General features: G+C 41.6%; 3 protein-coding genes across 17 annotated transcripts in view; all 3 read right to left on the reverse strand.

Moving 5' to 3' along the window:
- Positions 1-14388, reverse strand: part of LOC135526264 (protocadherin alpha-C2-like) — a 222383-nt gene that overhangs the window by 151207 nt on the left and 56788 nt on the right. For 2 of the 15 annotated variants that reach the window (XM_064954474.1, XM_064954460.1), the window contains exon 1: positions 8688-11194. The exons of 10 other annotated variants lie outside the window; for them this stretch is intronic. In XM_064954474.1, coding sequence (XP_064810546.1) covers positions 8688-11054 — 2367 coding nt within the window. In that variant the 5' untranslated portion in view covers positions 11055-11194. Of the gene's footprint in view, positions 1-1139; positions 1283-2303; positions 4837-8687; positions 11195-14388 lie in introns of those variants that run through there. 3 more of the 15 variants (XM_064954479.1, XM_064954462.1, XM_064954484.1) reach the window with 2 other exon arrangements.
- Positions 5517-8049, reverse strand: LOC135527039 (protocadherin alpha-8-like). Its single transcript, XM_064955693.1, has one exon. It carries the CDS (start codon positions 7890-7892, stop codon positions 5517-5519), a length of 2376 nt encoding a protein of 791 aa, XP_064811765.1. The 5' UTR covers positions 7893-8049.
- On the reverse strand, positions 11875-14260 carry LOC135527040 (protocadherin alpha-7-like). The gene has a single exon (XM_064955695.1). The coding sequence runs from the start codon at positions 14248-14250 to the stop codon at positions 11875-11877; it is 2376 nt and encodes a 791-aa protein (XP_064811767.1). The 5' UTR covers positions 14251-14260.

The following is a 14388-nucleotide window of genomic DNA, read 5'->3' on the forward strand; positions in this document are numbered from 1 at the left end:
TGGCAACATACAAATGTTAGTATCACTTATTCTTTAAAACCATTCATGACAGGAAAAGACAATGAGCGCAGCTACAGATGAGCATAATTAGACAACTCCCAAAACATAAACCAATCTTTGACTGATCTGTGATTTGGGGAGGTGCAAGTTTGCTTTGAATTCATTATCAGCAAGGAAACTGGCAATCAATTTGACAGTAAATATAAAGTAAGTATATTTAAAGTGTAAGTATGTTGTTCCATTGGATATTGTGTGAAATGTGAAACTTTTCACTCACCTCAATCCAAAAAGGATTTGAAGGTCAGTTGCACCTCATAACAAATGTACTTCTGACAATCCCTGTACTTCACTCGTACAGCCTGCATCCTTGATGACAAGAAAAAGGTTAATTTAAATTGCATTAAGACAAATATGCACAAATTACAAGAGAGCAGTGCTCTGTTTAGAGTAAAACATGTGTTGCATTGACCTGCCTGACGCTAAATACTGTCTACTAACAACTAACAGCTTTCTTTTCAGAGTAAAACGCACGTGTCTTACCGACCAAACAGCAGCTAAACATTGTCTAGCTCTAGAGTTCAGAGTAAAACCCGGGTGTTGCACCGACCAAACTGAACTAAAACTGTCCATCAGCTCCGTTCAGAGTAAAAATGCAGGTGTCACACCGACCAAACTGCAACTAAAAACTGTCTAATAGCTCTAAACTTGAGTGAAACACACATGTAACACAGACCAACTGCTGCTAACTGTCAGAGCAGGGCTCTGTTTAGAGTAAATCATGTGTTGCATCGACCTGCCTGACGCTAAATACTGTCTAATAACAACTAACAGCTCGCTTTTCAGAGTAAAACACATGTTGCACCGACTAACCTGCTGGCCGATACTTAGTCAGTAAAGTCCGCTAGCTACAGATAATAGCTAATACCGCTCTGTTGAAAATGTAAAACAGGTGATGCACCGATCCACTGGGCGTACATACTGTCCATAAACCACTAAAAGTGGTGTAACTTAATGTTGCTGTAGATAGCTAGCTAATTAGCTCTAGCTAGATGCCCACATTAGCATCTTACTACGCAAATAGTGCAGCAACAGAAAGCCTACACAACAATGCTAGCTCGCTAGCTGTAATGATGCTCAATAGTTTGAATTTGCACACAAAGTTAACCAGTAACAGTGAACTTACCTGGAACTCTGATTAAGTTCAGAAGTGAAGAAATGCTGTGGTTCAGTGAATGACTACGGGTGTTCGGCGGATCCACGCTCTCGATCTGTCCACTCTTTCCTTTCAAGAGACACTTGCAAATTGACAAATGGCGGGAAATCTAAATTTAATCAACATTAGTGGGCGTGGTCATGCGGTTTTACTCCAATAGAATTTCATCTTTATTTTAGCTCCCAGTCCAGCTGCTGCTGGTAATAACTAGATTCTAACATGATTTAGTTTTCACTACTTGAGAGGAAAATCACTTTACCCCCAGAAAAAACACTCTCCAGTTTTTACTGTGTAGATCTGCAGTGAGGGCCAGGCTCCTACAGGATCTGTACCTCTGGCTCACTAATCTATGCCAGATTGCCAGAGTAACAATTTCAGTTCGATGATTTGAATTAATATTCTCAAATGTTACGCTGAAACATCAAACGGCTACTTTTTGTAAGGATTACTGTGGCTTTTTGTATTTACACTGAAAAGAACTAAGCCATTCCTACTAAAAAATATTAGAAAGTCCACACAGCCACATTATTATTTTTTAGCAGCAGTTTAGACCCGAACAGAAACTTATGTTCGCCACACAATATCTCCAAAGACTGTTCGCTAACCTTAACAAAACAAATGAAATATGTTCGCCAACTTTTGCGAACTATTTCCGTTGTTGAATGCAGCTCCAGTGTAAGTGACGTCTAACCAGAGAATCAACCCACCATACGACCAATACAAAGGTATTGATAGTTATTTGATTGGTTGAATCAGATGTGTCAACTGGTTGAGAAGATATCAAATGAAATAGGATCCTATGGAATTGAGGCCAACTCAAAAGTTTCTGATTACATTGTAAGTAACACACAACACTAACCAATGGACATATTCCATCTTCACTATATTCACATTTCAGCACCATGTAATCTCATGTAAGTGTATGACAGTCATGTCCCAATAACGTAAAAGGCCTATCTCTATCCACTCAACTACACAAGTCATGTATGAAGTTCAACTAATTGAGGCATACACAACAGTACAAAAAAGGCAACATTAAAGACCCTCATATACTCAGTGTTGAACTCCCTTAACCCAATACACATCTTACCTCTCCAGAAGCTCTTCTGTGTTCAGGTAGCACTAGAGTATTCCCATTGCTGCCCGGGACTATTGTAGAACCTATACTCATTCTGGGTCCAACTAACATGTACCGTTTGTCTCCGGATCTGTACTGGATGCTGTGGCACAGTGTCCCGTCGTAATTCACATCTTGTAAATACTTGGAGGAATAGTCTGTGGGTTTGGAGCACTGCATTACAATCAACACGATGATACTGATGAGAAAAAGCGTTGAAACTGACCCCAAAGTAATGATCAAATAAAATGTAACGCTGTTCTCCTCCTCCTCTTTTACTGAACTTTTAACATCAGAAGCTGCAAAAGCCTCTTTGGGCTCCACAACGTTGATAATCACAGTAGCTGTTGCTGACAGCGAAACGTTCCCATTGTCTTTTACCAGTATGACCAGTTTATGCTCAGCCTCGTCTGTCTCTGTGAATGACCGAAGTGTCCTTATCTGTCCCGTATAGCGGTCCAAAGCAAAGAGACTGTGGTCAGTAACTTCCTGCAGTGAAAATAATAACCAGCCGTTATATCCTATATCAGCGTCATAGGCTCTCACTTTAGTCACCAAATGGCCTGCGTTCACATTGCGGGGAATCTCCTCCACACCTTCAGCGGAACCGTTAGTGCTGACTGGATACAAGATCACTGGAGGGTTGTCGTTCTGATCCAGAATGAACACGTTCACGGTGACGTTACTGCTTAGTAACGGAGTTCCAGAGTCTGTAGCTACAACTTGGAATTGAAATGCTTTGAGGGTTTCAAAGTCAAAGCTTTTTAGCGCCAAAATGTTTCCATTTTCTGAATTAATGTTGAGAAAAGATGACCATTTATTCTCGTCGCCACTGTCTCTCAGAATATGATATGAAATAAACGCGTTTTCATTTATGTCAAGATCTGACGCACTCACCGAAAATACTGAGGCACCTGGGTCGTTATTTTCAGTGACATAAACAATATAGGGACTCAGTGAAAACTCTGGACAGTTATCATTCACATCTGATACAACAACCCTTACAGTTTTTACAGATGACATGGACGGCTGGCCTGCGTCTGTCGCAACTATTGTTAGATCATATTCTGATTGTTTCTCTCTGTCCAGTTGGGACTTGGTTATTACAGAGTACATGTTATCTTGTAAAGACGGCATTAGTTTGAAAGGTATATCTTCCAATACAGAACATGTAACTTTCCCATTGAGACCAGAATCCAAATCATTAACACTGATTAGTGCTACAGTCGTTCCGGGCTTGGAATCTTCGGGGATTGCCTTAGAAAATAATGTCACCTCTATCTCAGGTGCATTATCGTTGAAGTCAACTATTTTAATTTTTACACTCTTGTCTGTTGTCAGGGGAACGGGTCCTTGATCTGATGCCTGTATATCAATCAGATAACTATCCTTTTCCTCAAAGTCTATTTGTCCTTTCACAGTTATTTCACCGGTTACGGTGTCTAAATTAAAAAGGTTCCTTAACCTGCTGTTGACGTCGTTGCCAAATGAATAAATTATATCCCCGTTCAGACCACTGTCTAAATCGGTGGCATTTACCCGTATCACCATTGTTCCCAAAGGAGCGTTTTCAGTCAACCTTACAGTATATTCATCTTTAGTGAACACTGGGGTATTGTCGTTAACATCCAATACATCAACAGATATTTCAAGAGTTCCAGATCTAGGAGGTTTTCCACCGTCAATGGCAGTGAGGAGGAGTTTGTGGCTCCTTACTGCTTCTCTGTCTAGTGGTTTATGTAAAACCAAAAACGGCATTTTGCCATCCTCACCTCGGTCTTTAACTTCTAAACGAAAATGGTCATTGTGACTAAGTTTATATTGTTGAACGGAGAATGGATCTCTATCTGGGTCGCGCGCAGCTTGTAGCTGAAATCTCGCCCCCGGTGACGCTGACTCAAATATCTCTAAACGTTTCTCTTTCTCCGGAAAGCTGGGAGAATGGTCGTTAACATCTAACAACTCCACCGCTACATAATGGATCTCCAGCGGATTTTCTAGAACGGTTTTCAGGTTGATCAAACACACGCTGCTCCGTTCGCACACCTCCTCTCTGTCTATTTTTCGGTTCATATACAAGATGCCGTCATTCTGGTTTACCTGGAAAAGGGGTTCGGTCGAGCCAGACACGATTCGAAATCTCCTATCCTTCAAGGTGCTCAGATCTATTCCCAAATCCTTAGCTACATTCCCCACGACAGTTCCTTCCGTAAGCTCTTCGGAGATTGAGTACCTTATCTGAGCAGAAGCTCCGCTCCAAAAGAGAACCAAAGCAACCATGAACGCGACACACTGGCATCGCTCCTGCAATGCCCCGCGTCCTCTTTGTTCCATGTTTAATGGTTTAAAAAAATCCCGAGCACTTCCACTATGCCTCTAATGGTAAACTAATCGTATCCATTGCAGTCCCAAATATGATCACAGCTCGTTAACTTACAGTATGTTGGCGATGAAAGGTTTTAAATTACAATGTATCCTCGATGCTCACTGCTGAATTCTGCTACTGACGATATAGCAAACCAGCTCTAAAGGGCGGACTCAAAAGTATGGCCAATAGATTTCTTTCATAAGCACTATTTTACTTGCGCACTGACACCATGCGTTTCCACCTCATATTGCAGGATTTCGTAGGGTAATTATACCCTTTACGAACCATTACTACCCCAATACCGAGTGCTATTTCGAAACAGAAACGTGCAAAAAAAATACAGCAATATTAAAAACCATTGTTCTGGTTAGGCAAAGATGAGACATGAATGGAAAAGATATTTATGAGAAGTCAGGGTGTGTATGTTGACGTTTTGAAAATGCTGCTAATATAGCCTTAGTGAATCTATAAATTATCGTTAACCATTCCAGGAGAATTTTGCCAAAACGAAGATGCAGAATGAACTCTGCAATGTTTCAGCACCATGGACAGCGAAACCACAAAGTGCAGTGACTTCAGAAGAGAAAAAACCGTAGGACAGGACCCTATGAAGTAAAACGAATATTGCTAATACACCCATTATTGTCATAACACAGACAAGTGCATGTTCTGTTGTCACCTACAATACTGGCAACCATATTTGACACTCCATAAGCTATACTCATACATTCAACCCCTTAGGCACAGATCCTGTAAGCATCAGGAATATCACTTAGAAAATACTGAGAACCAAATAGTTGCTACTCATGGCAAAGTGGTCAACATCTTACCTCTCTAGACGCAAGTCTACTGTGTTCGGGTATCACTAGAGTATTTCCATTGCTGCCCGGGACAATTGTAGAACCTATACTCATTCTGGGTCCAACTAACATGTACCGATTGTCTCCGGATCTGTACTGGATGCTGTGGCACAGTGTCCCGTCGTAATTTGTATCTTGTAAATACTTGGGCGAATAGTCTGTGGTTTTAGAGCACTGCATTACAATCAACACGATGATACTGATGAGAAAAAGCGTTGATACTGACCCCAAAGTAATAATCAAATAAAATGTAACACTGCTCTCCTCCTCGTCTTTTACTGAACTTTTAACATCAGAAGCTGCAAACGCCTCTTTGGGCTCCACAACGTTGATAATCACAGTAGCTGTTGCTGACAGTGAAACGTTCCCATTGTCTTTTACCAGTATGACCAGTTTATGTTCAGCCTCGTCTGTCTCTGTGAATGACCGAAGTGTCCTTATCTGTCCTGTATAGCGGTCCAAAGCAAAGAGACTGTGGTCAGTAACTTCCTGCAGTGAAAATAATAACCAGCCGTTATATCCTATATCAGCGTCATAGGCTCTCACTTTAGTCACCAAATGGCCTGCATTCACATTGCGGGGAATCTCCTCCACACCTTCAGCGGAACCGTTAGGGCTGACTGGATACAAGATCACTGGAGCGTTGTCGTTTTGATCCAGAATGAACACGTTCACTGTGACGTTGGTGCTTTGTGACGGAGTTCCAGAGTCTGTAGCTACAACTTGGAATTGGAATGTTTTTAACCTTTCAAAGTCAAAGCTTTTTAGAGCCAAAATGTTCCCATTTTCCAAGTTTATGTTTAGAAAAGATGCCCATTTGTTCTCCTCGACACTGTCTCTCGGAATATGATATGAAATCAGAGCGTTTTCATGTATGTCACGATCTGAGGCACTCACTGAAAATACTGAGCCTCCTGGGTCGTTATTCTCAGTGACATAGAAAGTATAAGGACTCAGTGAAAATTCTGGACTGTTATCATTCACATCTGATACAACAATAATAATAGTCTTTACAGATGACAAGGAAGGCTGGCCTTCGTCTTTGGCAACTATTGTAAAATCGTATTGAGATACTTCCTCTCTATCCAGCGGTGACTTGGTGACTACAGAGTACATGTTGTCCTGTAAAGACGGCATTAGTTTGAAAGGGACGTCCTCACGTATAGAACAGATAACTTTCCCATTGAGACCAGAGTCTAAATCATTAACACTTATAAGAGCGACAGTGGTTCCGGATCTGGAATATTCGGGGATTGGTTTAGAAAAGGATGTCACCTCTATTTCAGGTGCATTATCGTTGAGGTCAACAATTTTTATTTTTACGCTTTTATACGTTGACAGGGGAACGGCTCCCCTGTCTGATGCCTGTATATCAATTTCATAGCGATCTTTAACCTCAAAGTCTATCAGTCCTTTCACAATTACTTCACCAGTATTAGTGTCAACATCAAATAGATTACGTAAATTACTATTTACATTATTACCAAAAGAGTAAATAACCTCACCGTTCAAATCATCATCTATATCCGTAGCGTTTACTTGTACAACTGTCGTGCCAACAGGGGCATTTTCATTCAACATTACAGAGTATGACTCTTCGTTGAAAACTGGCATATTATCATTTACATCTAAAACGTCGACAATTATGTTGATAGTACCAGATCTAGGAGGTACACCTCCATCAATAGCTGTGAGCAGAAATCTATGGGTCCTCGTAGATTCTTTATCTAGCGGTTTCTGTAGATTTAGAATAGGAATTTTACCATCTTCATCTCTGTCCATAACCTCTAAACGGAAATGATCATTGTGGCTGAGTTTATACTGTTGAACAGAATATATTCCACCGTCTGGGTCGCGTGCTGTTTGTAGCTGAAATCGTGCTCCTGGCAATGCGGACTCAGATATCTCTAACCGTTTCTCTTTATCTGGAAAGCTGGGAGAATGGTCGTTAACGTCTAACACCTCCACCGCGACATAATGAATCTCCAGCGGGTTCTCTAGAACGGTTTTCAGGTTGATCAAACACACGCTGCTCCGTTCACACACCTCCTCTCGGTCTATTTTTCGGTTCACATACAAAATGCCGTCATTCTGGTTTACCTGGAAAAGGGGCTCGGTCGAACCAGACACGATTCGAAATCCCCTTTCCGTTAAGGTGCTTAGCTCTATACCCAGATCCTTAGCTATATTCCCAACGACAGTTTCTTCCTTAAGCTCTTCAGAGATGGAGTATTTTATTTGAGCTGAAGCCCCGCTCCAAAAGAAAATCAAAGCAACTAATAAGACGACCCACTGCCGTCCCTCCAGCCATGCCACGCATCTTCTTTGTCCCATGTTTTCAAGATAAATAACAATAATCCACAGCACTTCCACTATTCCTTCATGGTGACAGTTGCCTATCCATTATATAAACAATTATTACCAAAGCTCATTATCCAATAGTGTTTTCAGAATATACAATTGAAATGTGATTCTCCCCACGAAGCTCACGACTGTGTTCCTCCTCCAGTGACGGAATAAGCTACGAAACCAGCACCGGGGCGGACTCAAAAGCAATGACGAGAATTATTTCTATCAGTAGCGTTTTTCTAGTTGGGTACTGACACCATGCGATTCTACCTCAAATTACACTATTCTTGAAGCTTACTAATGGAATCTTGACTCGATAAATAAACGTGACTGCAAAAGTTGTACTGTCTAAAAAAGTCAGCATACATATAACAACCATTGTCTTCAGGCGACCATAGAGCAAAATGTTGCCTACTCTCGTATGCAACAACAGCGAAACAAGGAAATACGAATGAAGAAGAATAAAATATCCACTTAAACGAGCATGTATTATATTATATATGTTATTACGTTTTGGCAAACTTTTACCAGTCAACAGCACGTTGAACTAAACATTGTTTCATCACCACATGGGCGGCGACCAGTCCTGAGAGCAATGGCTCTGTCATCGAAACTAGGAGATCATGATGCAGCAAACAAATCTCTTGCTCAATAAAAAAAGCAATAAAAAAAGTACTTCACACATTACCACATAACCCTTTTTGGTCGATGAAATATCAGCCTGGGAGGCTTTCAAAGAAAATTGCATTTTAAAAAGCGAGGTCATTTTCAACTTCTTACCTCTCCAGAAGCTCTCCTCTTGTGGTTGGGTAGCACTAGAGTGTTTCCATTGCTGCCAGGGACTATTGTAGAACCTATACTCATTCTGGGTCCAACTAACATGTACCGATTGTCTCCGGATCTGTACTGGATGCTGTGGCAAAGTGTCCCGTCGTTATTCACATCTTGTAAATACTTGGAGGAATAGTCTGTGGGTTTGGAGCACTGCATTACAATCAACACGATGATGCTGATGAGAAAAAGCGTTGAAACTGACCCCAAAGTAATGATCAAATAAAATGTAACGCTGTCCTCCTCCTCGTCATCTTTTACTGAACTTTTCACATCAGAAGCTGCAAAAGCCTCTTTGGGCTCCACAGCGTTGATAATAACAGTAGCTGTTGCTGACAGTGAAACGTTCCCATTGTCTTTTACCAGTATGACCAGTTTATGCTCAGCCTCGTCTGTCTCTGTGAATGACCGAAGTGTCCGTATCTGTCCCGTATAGCGGTCCAAAGCAAAGAGACTGTGGTCAGTAACTTCCTGCAGTGAAAATAATAACCAGCCGTTGTATCCTATATCAGCGTCATAGGCTCTTACTTTAGTCACCAAATGGCCTGCGTTCCCATTGCGGGGAATCTCTTCCACACCTTCAGCGGAACCGTTAGGGCTGACTGGATACAAGATCACTGGGGCGTTGTCGTTCTGATCCAGAATGAACACGTTGACTGTGACGTTGCTGCTTCGTAACGGAGTTCCAGAGTCTGTAGCTACAACTTGGAATTGGAATGTTTTTAAAGTTTCAAAGTCAAAGCTTTTTAGCGCCAGTATGTTCCCATTTTCAGGATTTATGTTTAGAAAAGATACCAATTTGTTCTGCTCACCACTGTCTCTCGGAATATGATATGAAATAAGTGCGTTTTCATTTATGTCAAGATCTGAGGCACTCACCGAAAATACTGAGCCTCCTGGGTCGTTATTTTCAGTGACATAAACAATATAGGGACTCAGTGAAAACTCTGGACTGTTATCATTCACATCTGATACAACAACCCTGACAGTCTTTATAGATGACAAGGAAGGCTGGCCTTCGTCTTTGGCAACTATTGTTAAATCATATTCAGATTGTTTCTCTCTATCCAGTGGCGACTTTGTGATAACAGAATACATGTTATCTTGTAAAGACGACATTAGTTTGAAAGGTAAATCTTCAAGTACTGAGCAAATAACTTTCCCATTGAGACCAGAGTCCAAATCATTAACACTGATTAGTGCGACTGTGGTTCCGGGTTTAGAGTCCTCGGGTATTGCATTCGAAAAGGATGTCACCTCAATCTCAGGCGAATTGTCGTTGACGTCAACAATCTTTACTATGACGCTTTTGTCGGTTGTGAGGGGAGCAAGTCCTTGGTCTGATGCTTGTATATCAATCTCATATATATTATTTTCCTCATAATCTATCACACTTTTGACTGTTATTTCACCAGTAATCGAATCTAAAATAAAAAGCTCCCGTACCTTTCTATCTACTTCATTACCAAATGAATATCTAACTTCACCGTTTGCACCTTCGTCTAAATCGGTTGCGTTTACCTGAATGACAGTTGCACCGACAGGAACATTTTCACTAAGCCTTACAGAGTACACGTCTTTAGTAAAAATGGGGGAATTGTCATTAACATCCAATACCTCAATCTTTATTTCGCTGGTGCCAGACCTCACTGGTTTTCCTCCATCCAAGGCTGCAAATAATAACACATGGTTCTTAGTAACTTCCCTGTCTAACTGCTTCAGTAAAATTAAAAACGGTATTTTACGGTCTTCACCTCTATCTTTAACTTCTATACGAAAATGGTCATTGTCACTGAGTTTATATTGTTGAACGGAGAATTGGCCACTGTCTGAGTCGCGCGCTGCTTGTAACTGAAATCGCGCTCCCGGTAATGCAGATTCTGAAATCTCTAACCGTTTCTCTTTCTCTGAAAAGCTGGGAGAGTGGTCGTTAACATCTAACACCTCCACCGCGACATAATGGATCTCCAACGGGTTCTCTAGAACGGTTTTCAGGTTTATTAAACACACGCTGCTCCGTTCACACACCTCCTCTCTGTCTATTTTTCGATTCACATACAAGATGCCATTATTCTGATTTACCTGGAAAAAGGGCTCGGTCGAGCCAGACACGATTCTAAATCCCCTTTCTTTCAATGTGCTCAGTTCTATTCCCAAATCCTTAGCTATATTCCCCACTACAGTTCCTTCCTTAAGCTCTTCAGAGATGGAGTATCTTATCTGAGCAGAAGCTCCGCTCCAAAAGAGAACCAAAGCAACCACGTAGGTGACCCACTGCCGTCGCTCCAGCCATGCCCAGCATCCTCTTTGTTCCATGTTTTCAAGATAAATAGCAAAAATCCACAGCACTTCCACTATTCCTTCATTGGTGATTGTTGTCTATCCATTACATCCGGAATATGATTAATACTCATTATTCGATAGTGGTTTAATAATGTCAATGTTATATCTTATTCGCTTCACGATGATGCACAACTGTATTTCTCCAGCTACTGAATAAAAGCGACCAAACCAGCAAAAGGGCGGACTCACAAGTATGACGAGAGGAACTCTACCAGGAGCGTTATTCTAGTTGGGTACTGACACCATGCGATTCAACCTCACATTACATCGTAATTCAATCGTATTACGGGTATTTGGACGTGTCGGAGGAAACGTTATCTTACAGCATCACTTGTATGAATATAGAAAGTCAGGATACACGAAATCTCATTCCCAGAACCCTCCGACGAAATGCGTAATAGCCTGGGGACGAGGTTAGGCTAGACATCCCAAACCATTATGGAAAACGCCTGTTTATGAGAACATAAAACAACACCCAAGTATGCAACGAGTGTCCAATAGGACATAGTGTTGAGAAAGATTTATACAATGAAAGAGGCCAACCTTCACCTGGCAAACAGCGCGTTGAACTTCACAGCGTTTCAGCACCACTGTCATTGACAGCGACCAGGCACGAGAGCAGTGGATGCGAATGAACTGCAAAAGGTACTTCCATGAACGAAGTTGAGGCATAATGTTATACATCCAATAACCCTCCGACTACTTGATAGGCCTACACTATGCAATTATAATCAACACAATTTACAAGCTCAGGAACACTATGAGAAAATGGTCGGTAATTATAGAAACGTATTTAATGTCTTACCTCTCCAGAAGCTCTGCTCCTGTTTTCAGGTATCACTAGAGTACTTCCATTGCTGCCCGGGACTATGGTAGAACCTATACTCATTCTGGGTCCAACTAACATGTACCGATTGTCTCCGGATCTGTACTGGATGCTGTGGCACAGTGTCCCGTCGTAATTCGCATCTTGTACATACGTGGAGGAATAGTCTGTGGTTTTGGAGCACTGCATTACAATCAACACGATGATGCTGATGAGAAAAAGCGTTGAAACTGACCCCAAAGTAATGATCAAATAAAATGTAACGCTGTTCTCCTCCTCGTCTTTTACTGAACTTTTAACATCAGAAGCTGCAAAAGCCTCTTTGGGCTCCACAACGTTGATAATAACAGTAGCTGTTGCTGACAGTGAAACGTTCCCATTGTCTTTTACCAGTATGACCAGTTTATGCTCAGCCTCGTCTGTCTCTGTGAATGACCGAAGTGTCCGTATCTGTCCTGTATAACGGTCCAAAGCAAAGAGACTGTGGTCAGTAACTTCCTGCAGTGAAAATAATAACCAGCCGTTGTATCCTATATCAGCGTCATAGGTTCTCACTTTAGTCACCAAATGGCCTGCCTTCACATTGCGGGGAATCTCCTCCACACCTTCAGCAGAACCGTTAGCGCTGACTGGATACAAGATCACTGGAGCGTTGTCGTTCTGATCCAGAATGAACACGTTGACTGTGACGTTGCTGCATTGTGACGGAGTTCCAGAGTCTGTAGCTACAACTTGGAATTGGAATGTTTTTAACGTTTCAAAGTCAAAGCTTTTTAGCGCCAAAATGTTCCCAGTTTCAGAATTAATATTAAGAAATGATGCCCAATTGTTCCCCTCACCACTGTCTCTCAGAATATGATATGAAATAAGAGCATTTTCATTTATGTCATGATCTAATGCACTGACGGAAAATACTGAGGCGCCTGGGTAGTTATTTTCACTGACATAGAAATTATAGGGACTCAGTGAAAATTCTGGACTGTTATCATTCACATCTGACACAACAACGCTGACAGTCTTTATAGATGACAAGGAAGGCTGTCCTGCGTCTTTGGCAACTATTGTGACGTCATAATGAGCCTGTTTCTCTCTATCCAGTGGTGACTTGGTGACTACAGAGTACATGTTGTCCTGTAAAGACGGCATTAGTTTGAAAGGGACGTCCTCGGTTATAGAACAGATCACTTTGCCATTGAGACCAGAGTCTAAATCATTAACACTAATTAGAGCTACAGTGGTTCCGGGTCTAGAATCCTCAGCGATTGCGTTAGAAAACGATGTAATTTCGATCTCAGGCGCGTTGTCGTTGACATCAATTATCTTTACTAATACACTTTTCTCTGTTGTCAGGGGAACGGGTCCTTGATCTGATGCCTGTATATCAATCAGATAGCTATCTTTTTCCTCAAAATTGATTGGTCCTTTAACAGTTATTTCACCCGTTAAGGTGTCTAAATCAAAAAGCTTCTTCAGCTTGCTCTTCACATCATTGCCAAATGAGTAAATTATATCCCCGTTTACACCACCATCTAGATCGGTGGCGTTTACCTGAATAACCGTTGTGCCTAAGGGAGAGTTTTCATTTAACATGACAGAGTACACATCTTTAGTGAATAGAGGTGTGTTGTCATTAACATCCAATACATCTACAGTTATTTCAATTGTTCCAGATCTCGGTGGTTTTCCACCATCAATAGCAGTGAGGAGTAATTTATGGCTTCTTACAGCTTCTCTATCTAGTGGCTTCTGTAAAACCAAAAACGGCATTTTGCCATCTTCACCTCGGTCTTTCACCTCAACATGGAAATGGTCATTGTGACTAAGTTGATATTGTTGAATGGAGAATGGACCTCCATCAGGGTCATGCGCAGCTAGTAGCTGAAATCTCGCCCCCGGTAACACGGACTCTGAAATATCTAACCGTTTCTCTTTCTCTGGAAAGCTGGGAGAATGGTCGTTCACATCTAACACCTCCACCGCGATATAATGGATCTCCAGCGGGTTCTCTAGAACGGTTTTCAGGTTGATCAAACAAACGCTTCTCCGTTGGCACATCTCCTCTCGGTCTATTTTTCGATTCACATACAAGATGCCGTCATTCCTGTTTACCTGGAAAAGGGGCTCGGTCGAGCCAGACACGATTCGAAATCCCCTATCTTTCAAGGTGTTTAGATCTATTCCCAAATCCTTAGCTACATTCCCCACGACAGTTCCTTCCTTGAGCTCTTCTGAGGTGGAGTATCTTATCTGAGCAGAAGCCCCGCTCCAAAAGAGAACCAAAGTAACCACGATGGCGACCCACTGCCGTCCCTCCAGCCATGCCCCGCATCCTCTTTGTTCCATGTTTTCTAGATAAATAACAATAATCCACAACACTTCCACTATTCCTCCATTGGTTACCCTTGTCTATCCATTATATTAGCCGAATACCAAAACTATAAAGCTAACACTAGTTTTATTCATGTACATTTCAGCTCTTAT

This window comes from Oncorhynchus masou, chromosome 32 (genome assembly GCF_036934945.1).
Source record: "Oncorhynchus masou masou isolate Uvic2021 chromosome 32, UVic_Omas_1.1, whole genome shotgun sequence".
NCBI lineage: Eukaryota > Metazoa > Chordata > Actinopteri > Salmoniformes > Salmonidae > Oncorhynchus > Oncorhynchus masou.